Consider the following 22,539-nt stretch of genomic DNA (forward strand, 5'->3'; position numbering starts at 1 on the left):
AGAACAGTATTTTCTCACAGAAATTCTAGTATTTATTCCATTTTATTATCACAACATGCATATAAAATGAGGAGCGTTTGGGTTTAGTCAGTGTTTTATTACAGTAAAATAACTGAAACCTGACCAACACCATGCTAGACATATACAAGCCTGTTTTTCTAAAATATTACCCAAAATCGCTAAACTCAACCCCAAAAAACTGAGGAAAACTAGTGTTGCAGCAGTTTCATTGTAATTCAATAAATTTTCACTGTCCATTTTCACTTGTGTGAACGTGTAAATTTAACGTCTGAAGTATGACGTCGTCAGAGACAAGAACTTACGTTGGAGTGAGAGTCATCATTCTGACGCCGATGTACTTCTTCTTCGAGTATGCTTTACCTGGAAAACAAAAGGAAACACAAATAGTTGACTTTGAAAATCGTTACCTGGTATGTTCATGTAATGTTTATCTTCTTCGTCTTTTACTGTACTTATATTTTTATAAACCAGACAAACACGAGTCTTTGGTAAAGTGCTGAAAAACGTTACAAAACACAACTTGAGACATTCTTCCTCCTGAAAACAAGACAATATTTGTAATATTCGGAAACTGCTTTGAGATTGAGACAGTGACATACACAAGAGCTTACAGGTAGAAACCTCTAGACTGTGTGTAATGGTTGAGAGGAAATAGACATCAATAAAACACACATGTTTTTAATATAATGTTGGCTAAGTAGATGACATTTGATTTAATACTCTGGTTATAAATGGACCTTTTTACAGGCTGCTGAAGCAGGCAACAGTTCACTGCTTCAGTAACACGTCTCTGTCTTACTGTTAACTTTAACATTGGTTATTTCCTATTTCTGCATCATGCTGATTATTTGGTCCATCCCATATGGGGTTTACAAGACACCGCTGTATGTCAGGAAGAGCAAAGAATCAATTAGTTCGTCAGCAGAAAATGAATCAGGAAGTATTTTGATAATTGTTTGAGCAAAAAAGCTTTGTTTGGTTCTAGTTCCTCAAATGTGAAGATTTGATGGTTTCCTTTGCTATACATGATAGTAAATTGATATATTTTTTGGTCGTAACAGGAATTTTTCACTTCTTTCAGACATTTTATAGACAAAATCGATTAATTGAGAAAATAATCGTTAGTTTAATCGATAATTGAAATACTCCTTAGTCTCAGGTCTAATATCAAACATCAGACATACTGTTAATAAAACATCTTATAATGTTAATTTCTAAAACTTGAAACAGGCTGCACATCAAATAGCAGGAGAAAGGAAATAAATGGTACATTTAAGGGCTCATTCCTCATCTCCAAGGCTTTCTACAGGCTAACTGGCTAACTTAAATATTTCATATAAGAAAAGCCATCTCAGTCTTTGTGCATCACCCATGCTTCCTACTTCACACTTCACAAATATATAGTTTCATGTTTAAAAAAGGCTCAGTAATTTCCTAAAGTGTTTTTTTGTAGTAGTTTTTTTGGAAACAAACAGGAGGAAGTAGTGCATTTGTTGGGAACCATTTTCAGTGGTGGATCAATCCACATGTGGTGCTCTGGTGAGTATTTACAGCATTGATGGCAGTGACATTTTCTTTCTCCACTAGAGGGCAGAAGAACTGTATATCAACAGACACACAGAGCTACATGATCATCCCACTGATTGTATCAATAATTAGTTGTGGGGTTCCTCAGGGTTCTGTTCTTGGTCCTTTACATTTTCAGTTTTTCTACTTACAACAAGTTGTCAGTATCTTCAAAAACAACACAAATGTCCAATAAAGGCAAAAATACTCCAAAACATATATTATATAAAAAGTTTTTATCCTAATAAACAAAGTATTTTAGTTCTCTTAATAAAGAACAATAGAAAACAAACCTGTATTAGACTGTTGAGGTAAAACATAAAGTTCAATCTGTTTACGAATGTTATAAATTGTGGTTAATGTCATTCAAGACCTTCATCAGTATGTTGTTCTCCTGTCCTGTTGGTCCAGTCTCTGATATGAACTGATAAGTGAAAAAACTGCAGAAACTAAAGTGTGAAACTGTTGCGAACCTTTGGCTTGTCTGTCATGTGACTCTGCCAGGAACTGTCTGATCTTGTCTGAGGGGATGGCGAAGGAGATTCCTGCTGTGACCTTCAGGGTGTTGATGCCGATCACTTCCCCATCCTGCACGCAATAACACAAAACACACATTCATTTCCCATCATTCCTAAAATGTCCCACAGTAAAAGTCAAATTTCCACACGAAGCTTGTTAAACAGCATTTCTGACGCCACATTGTTCATCGTTTGGCATCACGGCTGAAAACAAAGTAATCAGAGTCAGCTGTGAGCTGGGACTGTTTGCCAAGCATTACCTTAACTCTTTATTTACCTTTCCTAATAAGGACTTTACTGGCCTTGGTGTTTGTTTATATGAGGTTACGTATATCTCTGTTTCACAACCTGGATCCCTCCCAGTAATAAGAAGTTCTGTTTCTATTTTTGTTCCGCAGATAGACATATAAAGTAACAACTAAATTAACTTTAATATCAGGGTGAGACAAACAGTATATTACATTGATTTTCCCCAAAAACATTAAATTTCAGCTCCCCAAGAAAGAAGGAAAAATACATAAAAATAATCTTTTATTATCAATCCCCTTTTATACTTAACATGTTGTTTATGCCAAAACAGTAGAACATGTTAGTAAGCATTATTACACGTGGTGTCTAACAAGGTAATTTACTAAAATCTGAGTGCTTAACATGCTAAAAGATGTAATAAATCATTCAAATTTAATAATTGTAATTGTATAATTACAATTGTAACTGTAATAAATAAAAATTTAGAGAAGCAGATAGTAAAATGACAGTAAAAAGAAAAATAGGATAAAGTTAAATAGAAAAGTAAAGCTAGTAGCCAGTAAAATAAATAAATGTTATGTAGAAATGCAAGATTAAAGCAGTTTAAAGAGTGTTTAATATGTTATATATTTAGTATAGTATGGAAAGAATGTGAGAATATGAGGATCGTTTCTCCTCCTGCAGGGTTTCCTTCACTTACCAGATTGACTAGTGGTCCTCCTGAGTTGCCGTACTGCAAGAAAACACACAGAATGTAAAAACAAAGAAAAATCTTCATCACAGTTAGTTTGATTTAGACAGATTCCTGGAGCGAGACACATTTGATAAACTATTTCTGTTTCAGATTCTCTCTCTGTCATTTTCAATATCCAGCCAATCAACAGATCAATGCAGAGGATCTTTGGCTGATTAAGGAACACTGGAATCAACACTGAATTGGCTCAAGAAACAGGCATCAAACATCCATTTATACAAAGTCAAACACACACATGGTTATCATAACATAACCATGCAAACAATTTGGGTCATGTCATGCTCAGTTTTGCAGAATTTGGAGACTTTTTGCTGAACCTCACGAAAAGCCACATAGTGTTTTTTTGTTCTTCCCACGGTATTTTTCTATCTCTTCACTCACGTTGATGATAGCGTCAGTCTGGATGTAGTCCATGTCGGAGTTTCGGAGACCCAGCTCTTTGCCTCCTCTCTGGGTGGTGCTGACGATGCCGGTGGTGACGGTGTTCTGCAGGGAGAACGGGCTGCCGATGGCGACCACGAACTCGCCGGGCCGCAGGTCCGCCGACCGGCCGAGCAGCAGCACCGGCAGCTTCATCTGCTCCAAACACACAGAGAAGGGAGACAGAGAGACACATATGGTTAAAGACAGGATGCAGTTTAAAACACATTCACCACAAAGTGCGGAACATTTTGTTTAGTTTGTCTTCAAGCGCAGCTGACGATAAAAAGTTAATAGACTGTATTATCTGTTATTATTGGACATTTTATCGACAGAGTTTCAATTGTTCTTTGTTACTTGTAACTTTTAGCTGTCAAGCTTTTTACTCTATAAAGTCGAAATTAAAGAACATTGTGCTCCACCACAAACAAAAAGGGGGACCGAGGTTTGTGCAGCCAAAGTCATAGTGAAAACATCCAAATCAGTTTAATTGTTCCTTTGATTTAGTTTAATCTGTCAAACATGAGCACATGGGAAAAAATGCACAGATGTTTCAGCTATGAAGAGCGGGTGTGTAAACAAAATGTCTCTGCGTTGCGTAATTTCTAAAATGAAGCAAACAACACAAATAAAATTAGGGGAAAAAACAAAATAGATTAATTTAAAAAAAATCATAATTAAAAACATTTTATGTTTTATCAAAAATAAAAATAAATAAATTAAATATATACTGTATTTGCACTGGTCCAGTTTTTATTATTTTAAATAGAGTAAAAAGGTGGAATACTGTGATAATTATCAAATAGTGACATTTGATTGTTAATTATTGCTAGTGTTGTAATTAAGGCAGCATATTAATGGTTTTACATTAAATAGTTAAAGTTCCCCTCCCAACATGTTTTAAGACACATAGTAAATACTCTAAATGCTTTAAATAATAACTTGAATTTTTCCACAAAAAAAGTATAAATTACCTTGTAATTTTTAAAATTACATCTTCTGCCTCATTTAAAAAAAATCCTGAATCTAAGTTCATTCTCAGTGTTTGTGCACTGGAGGCTTCAAGTCTCCACATCACACTTGTGTAAATTGAATACTGGACCACGATTGGCTCCAAACTAGTTGTGATGTCACAAATCCTGCACAGTTTAAACATCGTACATCATCCTGCACAGAGAGGAGAAGAACGTCCGGAGGTGGACTTTAATAATCAATATAAAAATGTTGAAAATGAAAGTGTTTTTAATCTGAATTAGATGGACTCAAAGGTGTACAAACGTTGCGCGGTTGACAGGAAACACACACACACACACTCTGAACCACGCAGAGGTAAACAGCAGTTTATTCTCTTTAAGCTTTGGGAGACAGACGTGGATTTCCTGTGTAGCGCTGAGTCAGCTCGCAGTCTGGACGAAGCCTCTCTTCATTCACAACCCAGTTACCGAACTGTAAACTGTAAATCACCATCGACGACGGCTCATTTCAGCCCCGCAGCGTTGTTCCCGCGACGACTCACCAACGTGTCAGTCAGGCTTGCTGCTCTGTGTTTGTTGGACTCAAAAACTCTACTGAATTCATCTTTTTTTTTTGTCTAATTCTGTTTCGCATCAAGTTTTTATTCTGTGAGATGAGTCCAACCTGCCACTCAGTTCATCAGTGTGAGTGTGTGTGTGTGTGTCCTCATCCAAAATCACACTCACACACACTGGTTCACTCAGTTCATTACAAGTATTTTCACAAAAACACTCGTTATACTCATGTGAGCCATTAATAGGATGTTAAATTTTAAAGGTTTACACCTCCAGTCACCCACTAAAACTTCTTCTAGGTTTAGTAACTGAAAACCAGTGAAATCTGTCTAATAAAAGCTTTGTATCTCTGCCAGTAACAATATAATCTATAATACAGAGAGGCTACAAATAAATGGAATGGCTATTGTTGAAAAATGCAGGCCGTTAGTATCAAAAATAGGGTAAAAATAGGATCAAATGCACATCTTATGAGTAAGATCTTATAATAACAGAAGGATGCTATCCATCTTCTACCCCAACTGTAATTTTTTTCATTTTTTCCCCTTGATATCGATCGATTCTCACCAACATGTGGTCAGTTGGCAGTTCTCTCCAGTTTAATGCTGCCTTGGCGGTTTCTTCAGCACTTTCCTGCTCCCTCCGTGCCCCTCTGTCTACATGTGAAATCTACAAAACTGGAGTTAAAACACGTTGCCAAAGGAAATAATCGCACCCACGTGTCATTACAGCATGAGTGTGATTGTGATTTCGTGGTCCAAACTAAAAGTTGCTAAGACGGGAAGAGAAGTGCAGAACAAGTCCAGCTGGATACGTTTGTGAAAATCCAACAGATTTCTATTCCTGCTGGAGTTTGTGTAGCTGCAGGTCGCAGCTCCGTCTGCATCTTTGACTAACTGGCTTGTAAATATTCGCTTTTCCATCCCTGCCATCGCACTTTCCAATGCTGCCATATAAAAGCTGAATATGACTTACCGCTAGTGCAAACACACACACACACACACAAGTTTATGTTGCCACTGAACGTGAACAGCCCAGTTAAGACTTTTATAAGTAATAATCTGTTAAAATAGACTTAAATAGTATTTTACTACTCTCCATCTCGCACTGTGTACTTCTGTACCAATGTTTTACATTCTCTCACTCTCTGTACACTTTATTAAAGCCATTAAACACTGAGCCTGCAGACTGCTGTTTTTCTCTGCTACTGCTAATTACCTTCAGCCAGCAGACACACACACACACACACACACACACACACACACACACACGCCAGAAATAATGCTGCAAATTAAACATTTCTTTTGTATTTACCTTGATTTTACAAAATAAAATAAGGCAAGAGCTCCTCAGAGTTTGGTGCACACAGTCAACCTCACAACCGTCACCAGTTACAATACTGTGGTGATGAAGGCAGTGAAGGCATGTCGGGCCCTTAATTAAGCCCTTAATTGATTCATTATGACGTCTGTTGCCTGTGCAGAAGTTTTCTCCTCTGTACTTAAGATATCTTTGTGGCTATTAATGTTCATCTTTGTACCATTGATAACTAATTACAACTAGATGATTAGTGCATTTTTATACCGTCATACATGCTAAGGCTAAGGAACTAGTGTTTCACTAACCCTAACCCTAACCCCGTAAACTGTGATGTGATTAGTTTCACTACATGTTCACCTGCTGTAGGTTGCAGTACTGTGGTGACTCCTAGTGGAAAACTGTCTCTGATTATCTGGTAGTGAATTTAATGGTCGCATCTACAAGAAATACAGACTGAAAATGACTCTGACACTGATCTGTGCTCCCTGTTACGAGAGTTGAAGCACCCAGAGTCGACTGAACAGATTCTACCAGTTTGTCTCTACCTGCAGGGCGGCTAACACTAGCTAGCAGTAGTCTTTTCCAAAAACACAAACAGCAGCAGATCCATTAGTGAGCGGATGTTTCTGTACTACTATATATAATATTATTACACTGCCTGTGCTCTAGTTGAAGCATCTGGTACTGACAGTGTGAAAACCTGTAATTTATGTGTAATGATGACATCCCTGCAGGTGGTTCAGCTCTTTCATTATTCTTGCACAACTGTCCAAAAAACACTTTGATGTTTCGGTCTTGCAAACAGATGATGTAAATCAACCCCAAGCTTGAAAAAAATCAAGATTTTATTTTTTTGGCTCTAATAATTATTCAGCTAGTCACAGGATAAATAATCCAACAAGGCAACTGCTTCTTCATATGTCCGAGCCACGTCAAACCCAACAGTCCAGTGCAACCTTCTGAGCGATTGGCCGTGCTGGTCCATAGTGGTCGAATGGACTCCCCCGTTGAAGTCAAGACACTGGAGACAACTTTTCAGACTAAACCTCGACACTGAACACTTACTTACTAATTTCTCATTTCTTGAAAAAACAGTTGCAGATGTACTAAGAGTGTGATTTAGTGTGGCTAGTGCTGGTATCAGTACTTGCTACCTTTAAGGTATCAACTGAAATAACCCAGTATGATACCTGCGTTTGATCCTTTTTGTTTGTAGATCTAGGAAAAATTATTACTGGTATGATTTTGCTCGCAGCCAATCACCGCAAACCTTCTGATTTAATGCGACGTGTGATTGGCCCACTACCGCAGCAACTACAACCCACACAGTCTGTAGTGGTGAAGTCGATCGCGGTATATTAGACAGAGTTGACAGTTCAGCGTGCCGAGATAGCACCAAAATGTTTGAAAGTATGGCTACACTACAGGCGTCAGATAAAAATACATAAAGTGCAACTGGGAATATGAGTAACATGATAAAGTACCTCATAAATCATGGAGGAAACTTCAGGGTGGACAGCTGCACTGTGTTCACGAGGCCAAGGACTTCTTCGAGGTCATGTCATCTTCTCCTCAAGAGGACACGCTGCAACTGTCCATTACTTCAGGCAGCTAAAGGATACCCAGCGCTGGATGTGGCCGACAGCTGTACAGACATCAAAATGCTTTCTGGTCCGCAGGGGGACCAAACTGGCAGAACGGATGATTCACGGTGCCGTATCAATTCTTTCAATATGTCTATGATCTTCAGGAACTCCAGCGATCAAACACAGCTGTTTTCTGATTGGCTGACCTTCTGTGAACTGTGCGCTGGCTTTCCGCGTGTTGTCCTACTAACCTACTTCAGCCACAGATGTGACACAGAGCAGAAAAACTGAGACATAAAGCAGCTGTGATGTTAGCACTCAGCTTTCATCAAAGCCACTCTCCAGCAGGCGTAACAAGCGTCCGTTTGTCTGTCAGCGCGAGCGTGTGTGTGTGTACGTGTGTGCATCTTGTTTCCCTGCTGATGACAGACACATGTGTTGCCCATTTCCTCTGTTAAGTAACAATCCTGAAGACTCTGACCCAGTTTTGAAAGTTTTGGAGAGAGAGAAGGAGAGGTGGAAACAGTATATATGTATGTATATGTACAGTATTTATCCATGAGGAAAGAGAAGGAAGGAGAAGGAGAGGGACAAGGAATAAAGGGTTGATGAGATGAAGCAAAGAAAGAGATAAATTTAGATAACAGAGAAAAACAGGCAGTTGTTTTATATCTTAAGGCATCTGTGAAATGATGAAGACGTTTCTAGACAACCAATAAAGACAACAATCACGGAAAAATGCACTTCCCTCCACTTCCCTTTCTCTCCCTCATGTTTATTTGTTTCTTTTCTGATTCACACGCAGGTCTGAAACCACAGGTATGCTGAGCACACCTGTACACGATCAACAGCCTGGTCTACGTGTGTGTCCTAAAACAGAAGCCAAGCGGACGGTGAGTTTGCGTTCATATGTAGCTTCACTGTACCTCTCTCATATGTTTGAACACCACCTACATCCAAACCAGTAAAGTAAAATCATGTTTGTAAAACGCAGCCCCGATGAATAATTTCCCCTCAGACGATCATTAAAAGTTTCTAAATAAAATATAATTTACACGTTTGCACAAAAAGCAGAAATATACACATAAATGCTGCTTGACGTCATGTAAAAGAACTTTTCATAAATTGCTCATTAATTTGATGAAATACTGCTTTGTTCTAAAGCCCCTTGAAACATAAAAATGATATGAATTCATTAATATCCGAGGGCTCTTAGTGTATTAATTAGAGACTAACCAATAACGAGGTTTTGTGGAGTTTGTTTCTTGAATACATTTATGTTTGTATTCAGTGTCTCAGGTACCAAAGTAAAGTGTGTGTCCCCCAAACAAACATGTTAAATGCATTTCTTTCCTCGTAAAACATAAGAAAAAAACTATTTTTGAAGTATTTTAAATTCTGCATTGTTTACATTCATATTCACTAGCTGGCAGTCTTCTTCTACCGCAGCATTTGTTGGCACATTGATACATTTCTTTGCACGTGATTTCTACCAACTGTTGTTGTAGAAGTTTGTACAAGATACGAACAAATGTCAGAAAACGGTGAAAAATGTCAATCAGTGTTTCCCAAAAAGCCCGAGATAATCCGACCAACAGTCCACAACCCAAAGATATTCAGTTTACTGTCATAGAGGACGGGAAAAAAAGCAGAAAATATTCAGTAATCAGAGAATTTGGACAAAAATTTTGAAATCAAAATGGTTAATCCATTATCAAAAAATTTGGCGACTAATTTAATAGTTGGCAACTAATCAATTACTTATCTTTGCAGCTCGTCTGTAGCACTAGTGATAAAAAAGCTCATGACTAAGGTAAAGTATGAACTACGCTGGACTATCAGCCAACACACAACCGCCCACTGTGACGATATGATCATATCATGTTATTGATAAATGACATCATGTTGTAAAAATCAATGTTTCTAAGCCAATCATAATTAAGAAGCAACAAAATAATAAAAACATTGACATTGCTATTTTGCATACATCAAGACTTTAGTCTGGAAAATTATTCAAAATTCAGTTCATTGTATTGAACATCAGTTTGATTATTGTTCATGTGATTTTCCATTGATATATATTGATATTGGTATAAATATTCTTACTGATGTTGTGTTTTTTTTCAGTTTCCCAGCCTTACAAAACACAAAAGTAACTTATTTTTGACCAATAGATCCTTTTTTTTTTGGTTACTATACAATAAAGATTATGATTTATTTTAGTACAAACAGTCAGTTTGTACTAAAATAAATTTAAATATAAACCACTTTCTCGCCTACAAAGCAAGAAACAAGAAAACAAAGTTTTAATTTGGTGGGAAATGACTTAATTTATGTTAGTGAGGTCAATGCCCGCATCAGCAGCATCCCGTACAAACACACACGCACACACACACACACACAAACAAGCTAACTCCCTCCTAAATCACCATCAAGCTTACAGTACACAGACATAAACAACGTGAGCCGTGTTATGAATGGATTCATTCAGCTGTTCTAATCAAAGCTTTACTCCATTAGTTAAACATAACGCTCCTCTGTTCGCCTGTTCTGAGCCACAAACAGAACTCCAACCATCTGAAGCCAGCCGAACACACCCACCGGGAAAATGACCACGTTTCCCGCTCGGTGGTTTCCAGGATGACAGCACTTTGTCCGGAGTGAGATTACAAAGCAGAGGGGCCGAGGTCAGTAGTAATTTAAGAGACGGCGACGCAGCGGAGCGCAACAAAGCGACCGAACACAAAGACCACAACAAGAAACATAACAGTGAGGCCTCTTGTCTTCCTCTCTCATCTCTGCCTCCTTCTCATTATCTCTCTCTCTCAGCTTCCTCCTGCCTGTCATTTCTTGAACGCAGTTAAAAAAAGATGTTTTTGAGGGTTTTGTTTTGTTTTTTTACGATGAAATCAATTCAGGAACTGGAGGTTGCTGCTGTGGGTCCCATCATGCAGAAAATCTCAAGTACAGTCAGCGTGTTACAGGGTCAGTAACCATGCAGATAGATCTGCTTTTATGTGACCTTGTTTTGATGCCACCACAGCACAATGGAGGTACATTTGAAGGTCTGAAAAATTACATTTGCAAACTTCCCATGACGTTCATTCTCAGTTTGAGCCACAAATCTGCTGCCAAAAAGCAGATTGTGTTTTTGTTTCTGTCTTACAGTCAGTTTACACAATGATGATATAAGTAAATAACTTTGAAAAATAGTTTGTTGATGCCAATTTTTTGATTGGTTCACTCCAACAGCATTTCAGATATAATTATCTCTTAGCTTCAAAAACTTCTCTCTAGAAATACTGAGTCAATCATTGTTTTCCAACAAGTTGTTATGGTCTCAATCTCTAAATTCAGGCCCTCTACTAAGTGTGCTGGTGTTCATTTTGGAAATTATTGCTCTGTTAATAAGGTTTGAGGACTTATTGTAGCTTTGACGTCTGCCGTGTGGGTGTTGATTGACAGCTGTGATTGACAGTTGGCTCACCTGCTGCTCTCCCCGGCTCCGGGACTCACACTGAGTCGGACAATCGTTGCAATATTTCACTAAGTTTAATGTGACTTGATTACGATACCTGCCCTGTTAGCACAATTTAGCTAAAGTAGCTAACATTAGCCCAAGTGTGCAGCACTCAGTGTTCCCAGTAAGCTAGCTTTAGCTTTGGTCCAAGGTAGCAAGGCGTGTTACCAGAGCCTGAAAGACAACACCCCATACTCTAACCCTACCCCTAACCCTAACCCTGACCCTAACCTTAACCCGAACCCTAACACTGACCATAACCCTAACCCTACCCCTAACCCTAACCCTAACCTTAACCCTGACCCTAACCCTAACCCTGACCCTAACCCTAACCTTAACCCTAACCCTAACACTGACCATAACCCTAACCCTACCCCTAACCCTGACCCTAACCCTAACCCTAACACTAACCTTAACACTAACCCTAACCTTGACCCTAACCCTAACACTGACCCTAACCCTAACACTGACCCTGATCTGGAAGGTCTCCAAACAGAAAAGATGGTGCCGACCAGAAGCTGCAACTCTGGGCTTCAAACTGGCTCCAATGAAACCAACGGGTGATGTCACACCTCACTAAGTCCATCTTTATATACTTCCTATCGATGCGCCAGAAACAGACATGGTGCTGAGACGTCGATCTTCAGAACTACGTAAAACACTCCGTTTCCACCAAAACAGCAACAACTAGCTTTGCACTGCCTCATTTCAGCGAATCTACCACCTGTGCACCGTGTGTAGAAGAATACAACACCAATGAGCAAAGAAAAATTCAAAATTTAAGGTCAGGAAAATACCAAAATTGCCTAGTTTTTGCCTAGTGGCCAGAAACACGACTCTTACAAGATCTTATCAAGGTGATAATGTGTCACTGTTTAAGTTTTTCCTATTTAAAGTATGCCTGTTTTTCATTGTATGTAGTTTGTTTAGTTTTTTTTTTTTTTTTTAAATTTTTGGCAACTTATTGTCTTTCTGCATGCCTTCTTGTGCTTTTTTAAATGTTCATTCTGAGTTAATCAAACATCAGAGATACTGCAGATACTTCGCTCCCTGGTGCAAAGTATCTGCACTCTGACTCTTGATTTAACACAAAAAATGTGCAAAGGAAATGAAATGCTGTATTTTCCTGATCTTTCTTTTTTTTGACTCCCTCATTCTCCTCTCTTTCCTGCTTCTCCCTCTCTCATAGAAACCAAAGCCTTCAGCCGCCTGGTTACACAAACAGGAAGATTTGCCAACTCTCTGAGGAATTCACAGAGGGGATAAAACCTGTGAAGTGAAAAATAAGTCCAGAATATTCACTCTCTGTGCAAGCAGTGTTAATTACCAGATATGTATTTCCTCCAAATCTCTATATTTGAACCCCTAAAATGATCTTTCTCACTCTTTGGAAGGCCATAACTGTATCATTTGATTCACTTTAATTACTGAGTTGAAAGTGTCTGCAGCAGTGCTACCAGCTGTATGATTCAGATGCTGCTGTTGGCCTTCAGACGGGCCCTCAGGGTACAAAATTTTTTGTGCACCAGCTAAATCGCTAGTGAATGTTCAAATCATTGTTTTCTGGCTGGTGAGTGAAGCAAACCTACTTGTATATTTTACCAGCATTTGGCTGTTGGCTGGTGCTAATTTTGTGCCCTGTGTGCTCTGTTAAGTCCTCTGAGCTGATCAGATCAGCTGAGAGCAGATTTCATAAGCTGCTCATAGACACGTGTCATGGAAAATAATCAATCCTGGATCGAGGTGGAATATCGCCAAAAGGCTTTGCTGGATGAGTCAATACTCAAAACAAAACCTACCGGCTCCTGTCTGCACATGCTCAGAGGATGCCTTTTATAACAAGTTATGATATAAAAAAAAAAGATGTTACATCAATCAGATGCTTTAGCCAGAATACAAATTCTTGTCTCTCTCTTACTGTTCACCACACAGAGCTGCTGGAATTTTCCAGTTTCTGTTGTCTCCATCATCTCACTCTGATATTTTTCCGATCATTGTAAAACAGCAAAAAAAAAAAAAGATGCCAAGTGGTATCAGAGCTCTGAATCATCTTGTCAGCTGGTTTTAATATGTGCAGAATCCAAATCCTCAACTATGAAGGGTGTTAAATAAAATAATAATCCTCCTCCTCTTACATGTTATAAGCACTTATTTCCATCTTTTATATAATTCAAAAAAATGGTTCCAGACCTGGTAAAACTTTCCTTTGATATCATTTAACCCAGCTATCATCAATTCAAAGGAGGCATTATGAATCGTCAGATTAACCGGGTCAGTAAATTCCAGCGGCAAAGAATAATTCTAGCTGCCTGTCAGTAATAAATCACGTTCTGGTTTTGATATTCTTGTTTGTAACTCTGATCCGTCTCCCAGTAGTTGTATTTTCTATCTTGTAAAGTTTGTATATACTCTGATTATAGTTTAAATTTTTATAGTTTTATATTTCTCAACTCTGTTTGGTTATCTTTGGCCACCAAAAGGGAGCACAAAGTAAGAATTTAATTGTAGAGTGCACCTGACTGTAATAACTAAAATTGAAAAAATAAGAAATTTGTGCTCTCAATTTAGTAATTTGTGCTCTTTTTTTCCCTCTTTGGCCCCCGTAGATCTGTGCATATAGCAATAAACATTTGATTTGATAAAGTTTTTTGGTTTTTTAAAAAAATCAATCAATCGCTGCCAGTTACGTCAGCAGAGAAGAGTGCTTATTTATATAAAGCTACTGTCCTACATACTGAGACTTTTCTGTGTCAGACTCTTTTTTTTTTTTTTTTTTCTATTCCAAAAATCACAAGAAGGCAGTTTGGGTCATGTTAGATTACAATCATTTTTCAAAGTAAACAGACGAGAACTGGGCTAAATGTTGAGTGGATAATCAGAAGTCAACATGAAAGCTGTGGTGTGAACAAAACCTCTCTTTCTGTTTCTCTGCCCCACTTTCACTAAAACCTCCTCTGATAGTTTTGAGGCAGAAGCTTATCTGTCCTTAACACGCAGCTACATGTCCGACCGCTCCGTCTGCAAACACTTAACTGCTGAAATGACACTAAAAGCTGTTAAACACTGACCTGCTCTGTGCGCACACGTCTCGAAACTGCTTTCAGGCGATGATTCCAGGGTGATTCATGGATGAGTAGCTTACTGTCTCCATCATTAAAGAAATAAATCCCTAATAAAGACTAAGATCATCTTAAAAAATGACTAATATTTCCTTTTACCAAACAAAGATAATGTAAAAACTTTTCTGCAACTATATATGTATGCAGTAAATGTCCATTAGTTTGCAAATTTGCATTTGATTATTTTCTGCATCATTGAACATCTGCACTTTGCAATTTTGCACACACTTGTGCACTTTTTCTCTGCAGCAATTAGCGGCAATTAAGTAATTGAGTAAAATGTCGTCCCAACTGATAGAAATGATGCCCAAAACTATGAAATTATGCTGCGTTCATGTCATATTAGGACTGATGGTAAAAATGTTTATGTCTTGCGAGCACTCATCAGACAACTCAAAGGTTGGTTGAGTGATGGTTAAAAATATTGGGGACATATCCTGCTTTTTGCTTTTTGAGATTTTCTGTTATTTTTATACTGTTATGATGTCAGATGTTACTTGAGGTGAACATATATAAAAATGCACCCTGAGAGTCAAAAGTCAGGGCTTCAGTCTGCTCTGCAAAGTAAGAAAGTAAACTTTATTTATAAAGGGCCTTTCAAAACCAGAGTTACAAGGTGCTTTACAATGCAGATAAATAAATAAATTTAAAAAAGTACCTCTACTTCCTCCTCGTGATGACATCACATTGTTCATGCATGCCCATAAAGGGTTGCTAAGGTGTTTGCATGTGTTGCCCACTCGCATATTTCATATCTGAACCAGCTCCAACATGTATGGATGTATTGAACAAGTTTATATTTGGAGTAAAGAAGGAGAAAAAGAAGTGAAATCCTGCTACTATAGTTTGTTTACGTAGCCTCCGGAGCCAGAGACAGAAAGAGACAGGAGCTAAAACGGCCTGTTTCAGAGGCTGAACTGAGGGGCTGCATAAAGGGCCAGTACAAGATAAATAAGGAGTTCTTCGCTGTAAATCATGCAAAGATAATCCAGTAGAGCCCCAGAATTTAAATAAAGACCTGGAAATATGCAGAAAATCCTCCTTCAAATTAGAGTTTAATCACCATGAAGGATAGACTGTGGCTGATGTGAGGCGTCCATGTTCGCTACATTTTCAAGTACTTTATGAAGTGCCAAGTTGGATTCATCGGACATATTCAGAAAAGTTTCCTAGTTGTATTTATGATGAATAAAGTGACAGATGATGATTGATAATACAAAAGTATTTTAATATGAAACTACATCATGTTTCAGGTGCTTATTTCATGACACCTCATCAGAGCAGACAAGCAGAACAGAAATCAAAGAGCTGAGACAAACTTTCAGACAGATTTTCATAGTGTGTGTGATTGTGTGTTATGATGGGTGTTTGTGTCAGGATGGGTGTGTGGGAGGGTGGAGAGCTATTAGTCATTAGAGCAGAAGTCGTGGTTTTTGTGTGCATGTAAACCACAACCGCAAATGCTGAGCAGTTTGTGGATTTCTGCAGAAATTAATCTCCTGAAGCTCCAGTTATGCCTCGCTGCCCCGCCCAAACATGCCGAGAAAACCATGATCATCTCTGTCTGGCCACAAACATGAACTCACATCCTGCAGTGTGTGTGTGTGTCAGTGGGTTTATTCCATACGTATTTTTCTGGGGCTGTTCTCAGTCTGCACAACAAATGTAATTTCTAAATCTGAGACACACCTGAGTTTAATTAAACTCAACTGCTGAAAACAACAACAACAGAAGCTTGTTTGTTTGGAGAAAATGTACAAACCTTCGCTGAGCGTCTGTCAAATCTGTAAAGTAGTGGAGTTATGTGTGATCTAATGGGAAACTCATTATACACACTTACTGTATATACTGTATATGAACTGAACTAGAGCTTGTTATTTGGCAAATGTACAGTTTTGCAGCAAAAAAACAGAGCTGTTACTTTTCAACAGATGACATTTCTTTATCCTTCCAGTTTCTGACAATTCAGGTCTGCCTGGATCAAAATTAAAACCCTAACCTTGCATTACCGCACTCGTTACACCAATAAGTGACATTTTTGAAACGGCCACAGTAATTACTCACTGTAAGTAGAGAACTGCTTAGTGAAGAGTTTCTGATGGTCTAATTACACAGTTACCACAATCATGCCTGTGTGTCTGGAAGCGTCTTATCCCTCATGACCCCAAAAAACTTGTTTTATGCTGATGGCATTTCAAGATGGCAGGAAGGATGTTTGTGTGTAGATGGCATTAACAGGTCTGAACCTGCCCTCCTGACAGACCGGAGAGGGCAAAGAAAAACCTTCCACAAATCTTAAAGTGAGATAAAATGTACTTGTCTTACTTTAGATTGACACCCTGTTGTATACGTCTTTTATATCTTGTTTATTGAGTGTTTTAATAGGCAATCATTTCTTGAGGATGGAATCTATATCTACATTTTAAGGTGTGAAAACATCTCATTAAAGCTTCTCAAATCTTGTATTTTCAATATCGTTAAAAACAGAGTCCAGATCACAGTTGTGTAATGCATCCTGTCTGCTTTCATAAGTAGCAGACGGGCTTCATTTCCCCTTATTCTGCCTATTTTCCGTAGCTACGTTTTATAACCTGTTCTAAGGTACGTTTAGTTACAAACAGACTTCTTTTGAATACTTTGGTTCTTTATTTTGGTTGTTTAACTGGGGGGAATATGAGATCTCAAACCTTTTAAAGCACATTTAAATACACTTCAGTTGGATTGGAGCTGTTTGTTCTGGTGACTGAAGCTGGCATCAAAATTTCTCCATGAATTTTACTCATGAAAATGGGACATTCGGCTTTATTTGTCTGACCTCGTGCAGGGGTGTCTGTATATATATAAAAAAAAGAGACACACCAACCTTCTTATGTTGAAAGTGTTTTTCCATTACGCCAAATTTGTGGAAAACCTTACTGAACTCAACTGAACTCGGCTGTCCAGTCATCCCTGGACCAAAACAAAGTAAAAAGTGCTGACCCACATGAAAATTTTCCCAGCGTCTCTTGACCTGCTCCATAGCTATCCACTTTCATGAGTCATGATATTATTTGGCTTAAAAGGTCCCAGTGAGCTAAAATTAAAACCAGGCTTTTCATACAGGGAATGTTCACCAATGGCATATTTTCCTAACCCAGATCCTGGTCTTCACTGACTATATCGAACTCCGTCTGGGTACTTTGATACCAGTAAGGACTATCAGAACATACCCAAACTCAAAACCCTGGATCACCCCCACAAATAAAACATATTCTCAACAAGAAAAAGCATGCCTTTAGGCTTAAAAATGAAATTCTCCAGGCCAAAAAGAGCTATAAAAATAAAGTGGAACAGGAATGTGCAAACATGAACACCGAACAAGCCTTTCAGTGAGTCGAGACTCTCACTGGACAAGCTACCAAGCATACCACCTGTGCACCAGACTCTATCAACTTTGCCAATAATCTCAACAATTTCTACGCCCGATTTGATACCTTTGATTCCTCAGCAGACTGTGAGAGCCTCTTGAACTCTTTGCCCTTCCATGAGTTGGATTATGAATCCCCTCCTAGCCAGGCAAGATGTCTACCTCCAACTTTTTAAGTGCAAACCAAATAAGGCTCCTGAACTAACACCCATCCTTCACTCGCTCTTCCTCAGACCGCTCTGTGCTTCAATGATGCCCGTTATATGAAAGACATAAATTTGCCATCTCTGCTCCTAAAGAAACAGACCCTTCAGAGTTAAACCATTACAGGCCTCAATGAAATGCTTCGAGAAACTGGTCCAAAACATCATCCCTCCATAGGTTTTACCATTCTTGGATGTCCTCCAATTTTCATACAAGCAAAGGAAAGGAACAGATGATGCAGTGGCCGGTCTGCTGCACCGTCTGCTGCAACGCTTGCCCCCCCCCCCGAAACTTTTTAGCTCCGCCTTTAGCACAATCCAGCGCCATCGGGTAAATCTAGGAACTACAGTACCTACAAGTTCCATCACCGTGAATCCACCATAACTGGCAATACGTCAAGCAGTAAGGTCACCCACCATTATTCTCAATACTAGGGTCCAGTTCTCTACACCTTCTACATCCACCATTAACCCCCTACGTCTCTCTCTGCCTAGCAACACTCCATATCCCATTTTAGCACATGGTGCACATACCCTAACATCTCAAAAACTAAAGAACTGCTCTTTATCCCTCCCAAAACACTGGTCCAACCCCCCAGTCTCACCATTAAAAGAGAGAATGTAGAGGTGTGGGAGTCTTTCAGATATATTGGCATCACATCGGACAATAACCTCAGCTTCAATCAGCATAACATGGACATTTACAAGCATTGTCAACAGAGACTCACAACCATCTGTAAACGAAACCACCTGTCTGTCCAACCCCATCTTCTTCTTCTATGGTACCGTAGCATTATTGGGCCAATTCTTCTCTATGGTGCCATCTGTTTTGTCCATACACTGACAGTCACTGATAAGAATAAACTCTTAAAGATAACTCATTTAGCCAGCGAACTCATTGGTATTCCCATCCCAAACTTTTGCAATTGCGTCTCCTCATCCCTGATCCACAAAGCACTCACAATCACCTGATCCTCCAGCACTTTACCCCCCTTCTCTTCTTCTCTGTGTCCCTAGCTGCCATTCTCCACCGGTCCTCCAGAGGCCCTCAGACTTTTTCTTTGGACTGGACTGAATGTATCTTTAAAGACTTCTGGCATGATAACATTTAATTTGCCTTTATTAGTTAGACTGTATTCATGGTGTTTCTGGGTTTTCGGTTTTCTGTTTGCTGTGTGTTTTTAGTCATGTGTCCCCAGACTGTTTTTCCCTCCACACCTGCCCTTTTCCCAGTGTTTTCCCGAGCCTAAAGCTTCTTTTCCATTCTCCTATTTCATCTCCTCATTCCCCTAACAACCCATCTCCCCACTTGCACCTCATCTTCCCGTTAGTTCAGTTAGTATTTTAGTCCTGGTTTTCAGTTCAGTGTTGGTGGTTCCTTCGTTCAGTCTGCTCTTTTTCTCTGCCTGCACTGGAGCCTAAATAAAGATATTCCTCAGTTCATACTTCCTGCGTCCTACAATTGGGTCTATCTCCTACTGCTCCCTTGACAGTATAGACTACCCACGTGCAGAAAGGCCTGTTTTAGCAAGAGCTTTGTTCCTACTGTACAGCCATACGAGCCTTAAATAAGTAACCTCCTCTTAAGTTACATGAAATCCAGTCTGTGGTGTGTAGAGTGTCAATCCATGTCTGTTTATGTTGTGTGACCCCTGTAATCAAATGTCCCTGTGAATCCTGTATTTTGTATAACTCTGTATAATCTGTGTGTCTTGCTTGTTTGTGTTATGTGTTATGTATTGTGGAAAAGAATTTCCTCCTTGAGGACAAGTAAATTATCTAAAAGGGATAAATACTTCAGTTTTGTTTTGGAAGAAGAGAAGGAGAATTTAAAAGAAGTCTCTAGTGAGCTGCATCCTAAAATATAACCAGACAGTTTACAGACATGAAATGGAGAAACAGAAAGAAAGAATGTATGAAATGATAAAACACAAAGCGAGATCAGGTTTCTTGCTAATTGATTAAAAACACAAATATTGCCTTGTTTTATGCTCCATTTTTCTCTTGATTGAGATGCATCACTTCCTCAAGTTTTGCCAAAATCAAATCAGCGTTTTCTCTGATTTTTTGGCCGACACATGAATGAGCAAATAAATCATGTTGTACGCAGGTGAGATTGGTGATACGTTTTCACAAAATCAAATCACAAAAAAACAAACCAATTCTGGGATGAAGCAAGGACATGAATCACTCCCAGTCAACACCTGATTGTTTCTCTACAAACACTCCACATTCGCAACTACAAAAACATCTGCAGACTTGGAAGAAGAAGAACAAACATCGGGGGGTGGTAAGAGATCAGCCAGAGTCCAATACATCGAAAGTCTGATGCTACTCTGCAGGTTTTTAACTTGAAGTGAAGATAAAACACAAATAAGAACGATCCCGTTCATTCATACAACCATCTCTCTCTCTCTCTCTCTCTCACTCTCTCTCTCTCTCTCTCTCTCACTGCTCACCGGTGTGTCGATCTTGATCAGAGCGATGTCGGCCTTCTCGTCCACGTCTTTGATCTTGGCGTCGAATGTGGCTCCGCTCTTCAGCTCCACCTGGAGGAAGAGGAGAAAACATTACCTTGCTATCCTTGCTCCTGATAAACTGCAGTTTCATTTGATTCTGAAATTCATCACACTTTCAATTTAAGTCACAAAATCCTGATTTGGACACATCATTCAAGTACTGATATTGTCAGTATGTTTCCCATGACGCGTGTTGCTTTCCGTACCTTTACTCGATGCTTATTCGCCACCACGTGAGCGTTGGTGACAATGAGTCCGTCCTCTGACACAACGAACCCAGAGCCGCTGGCGACTGCCACCTCCCGCTTAGAAAATATCATCCTGAGCAGAAAGACGAAGACAACAATATGAAGACATCACTAACTGCTTCCAACTCAATCCCAGAAACTAACATTAACAAAAAACTAAATAAACAGTCCTTCAGTGTTGCAGCACTAAGCTCCAGGTTTAACTGCAGGTGTGTTAAGAGGTACCAAGTCATAATTTTAAAGGTTGTAAACATGGACAAAAAAGGGACAGTGACCTCTTGTCGGGGTTGTAATTAATGACGCAGGGATCAAAAAGTAACTATATTCTTTATTTAGTCACATGTGCTGATTCTTAGTGGTCTGCTGCCATTGAACTACTGACATATTCCACTTATAATGTTGTGCAAATTTACTGAATTTCCATAAAATTGGTAAAAGAAAAATGCAAATTAATGTGTGTTTCCATCCACTGTAGGAGTCTGAGATAAACATGTGTTGACACTAATACTCCAAAGTTCCTACAGGTTATTCAAAGCGCTTTACAGATGACTGAAAAGCTGATGATGAGACAGAACAAATGCAAAAAATGTAATAAAACCAAAAAAAATAGGTTAAAATAAATTAAAATGAAGTAAGAACTAGATAAAAACAAGTCCAGTGCCATTAAACCACTGCAGAAGAAAAGGACATAACGAGATGACGTCATTAGAAAACCACCAGTCAAATGATGGAAAACCACATTGAAACCATGATGGAAATATGGGATTTATGTTTGTTTCATGTATTAATTTGAGGAAAGTTACAGTCTCCTCGTCGCTCCACACAGATCTGATGTTTTCGTCGTTTAAGTAACACGCTGCAAGTACGTCATGTTTCCATTGCACTTAATTGATTGATGCACAAACTTTTTTGTGACTTATATGTGACTTTTTTTCCATTCAGGTTTTTTTAATGTGCAAATTGAAAATGTGCATAAAAATAGGTGGATGGAAACACACATACACCATACCTGCATGTATTAGATTTACAGACATGGTATGTTAGCCAGTTTTTGATCTTGGCGCTGCTGGACTCCCATCTGTACCCAGTAAAGTAGAAAGAGGGTTTCTTATGTGTGTGTGTGTGTGTATGTGTGTGTATGATCAAGTAGTTTTTCTTACTTGCGGTACAGTTCAATATGAACGACAGCAGGTGCAATCTTCTCCACCACGTCGGCGATGAAGTTGTACTTGTAACGAAGACTGTTCGGGTTCTGCTGACCTGAAGGAGGGAAAACACAGTGTCAGTGAAGAGTCCCATCTCGGCTGACCGCTTCATACACACAATCGGATGGGTTTTGCTCGCTGGCGGCAAAACGAGGTCCAACGAGGTCACATGTGTGATCCTGCAGGCAGCATTTAGGAAGGCTTTGAAGAAGAGAAGTGTAAAATTGTGGGCTTGTGTTGCCAGATTGGACAAAAACATCAACGTGTGAATATTGCTAACTCATGAAAGCAGTTTCATTTGAAGTGTGACGACTGGGAGCGGTGCACGGTGGTGTGATGGGACCCAAACTGTGGCT

General features: G+C 39.0%; 1 protein-coding gene across 1 annotated transcript in view; it reads right to left on the minus strand.

The window, feature by feature from the left end:
- The window catches only part of htra1b (HtrA serine peptidase 1b), a 32,595-nt gene that overhangs the window by 3,733 nt on the left and 6,323 nt on the right, over positions 1-22,539 (minus strand). Inside the window, exons 2-8 of the mRNA XM_067576247.1 lie at positions 22,139-22,238; positions 20,937-21,051; positions 20,671-20,760; positions 3,490-3,684; positions 3,055-3,087; positions 2,061-2,175; positions 324-381 (exon numbers count right to left, since the gene is read on the minus strand). Coding sequence (XP_067432348.1) covers positions 324-381; positions 2,061-2,175; positions 3,055-3,087; positions 3,490-3,684; positions 20,671-20,760; positions 20,937-21,051; positions 22,139-22,238 — 706 coding nt within the window. The remainder of the gene's footprint in view (positions 1-323; positions 382-2,060; positions 2,176-3,054; positions 3,088-3,489; positions 3,685-20,670; positions 20,761-20,936; positions 21,052-22,138; positions 22,239-22,539) is intronic.

Source organism: Thunnus thynnus, chromosome 20 (genome assembly GCF_963924715.1).
Source record: "Thunnus thynnus chromosome 20, fThuThy2.1, whole genome shotgun sequence".
Lineage (NCBI taxonomy): Eukaryota > Metazoa > Chordata > Actinopteri > Scombriformes > Scombridae > Thunnus > Thunnus thynnus.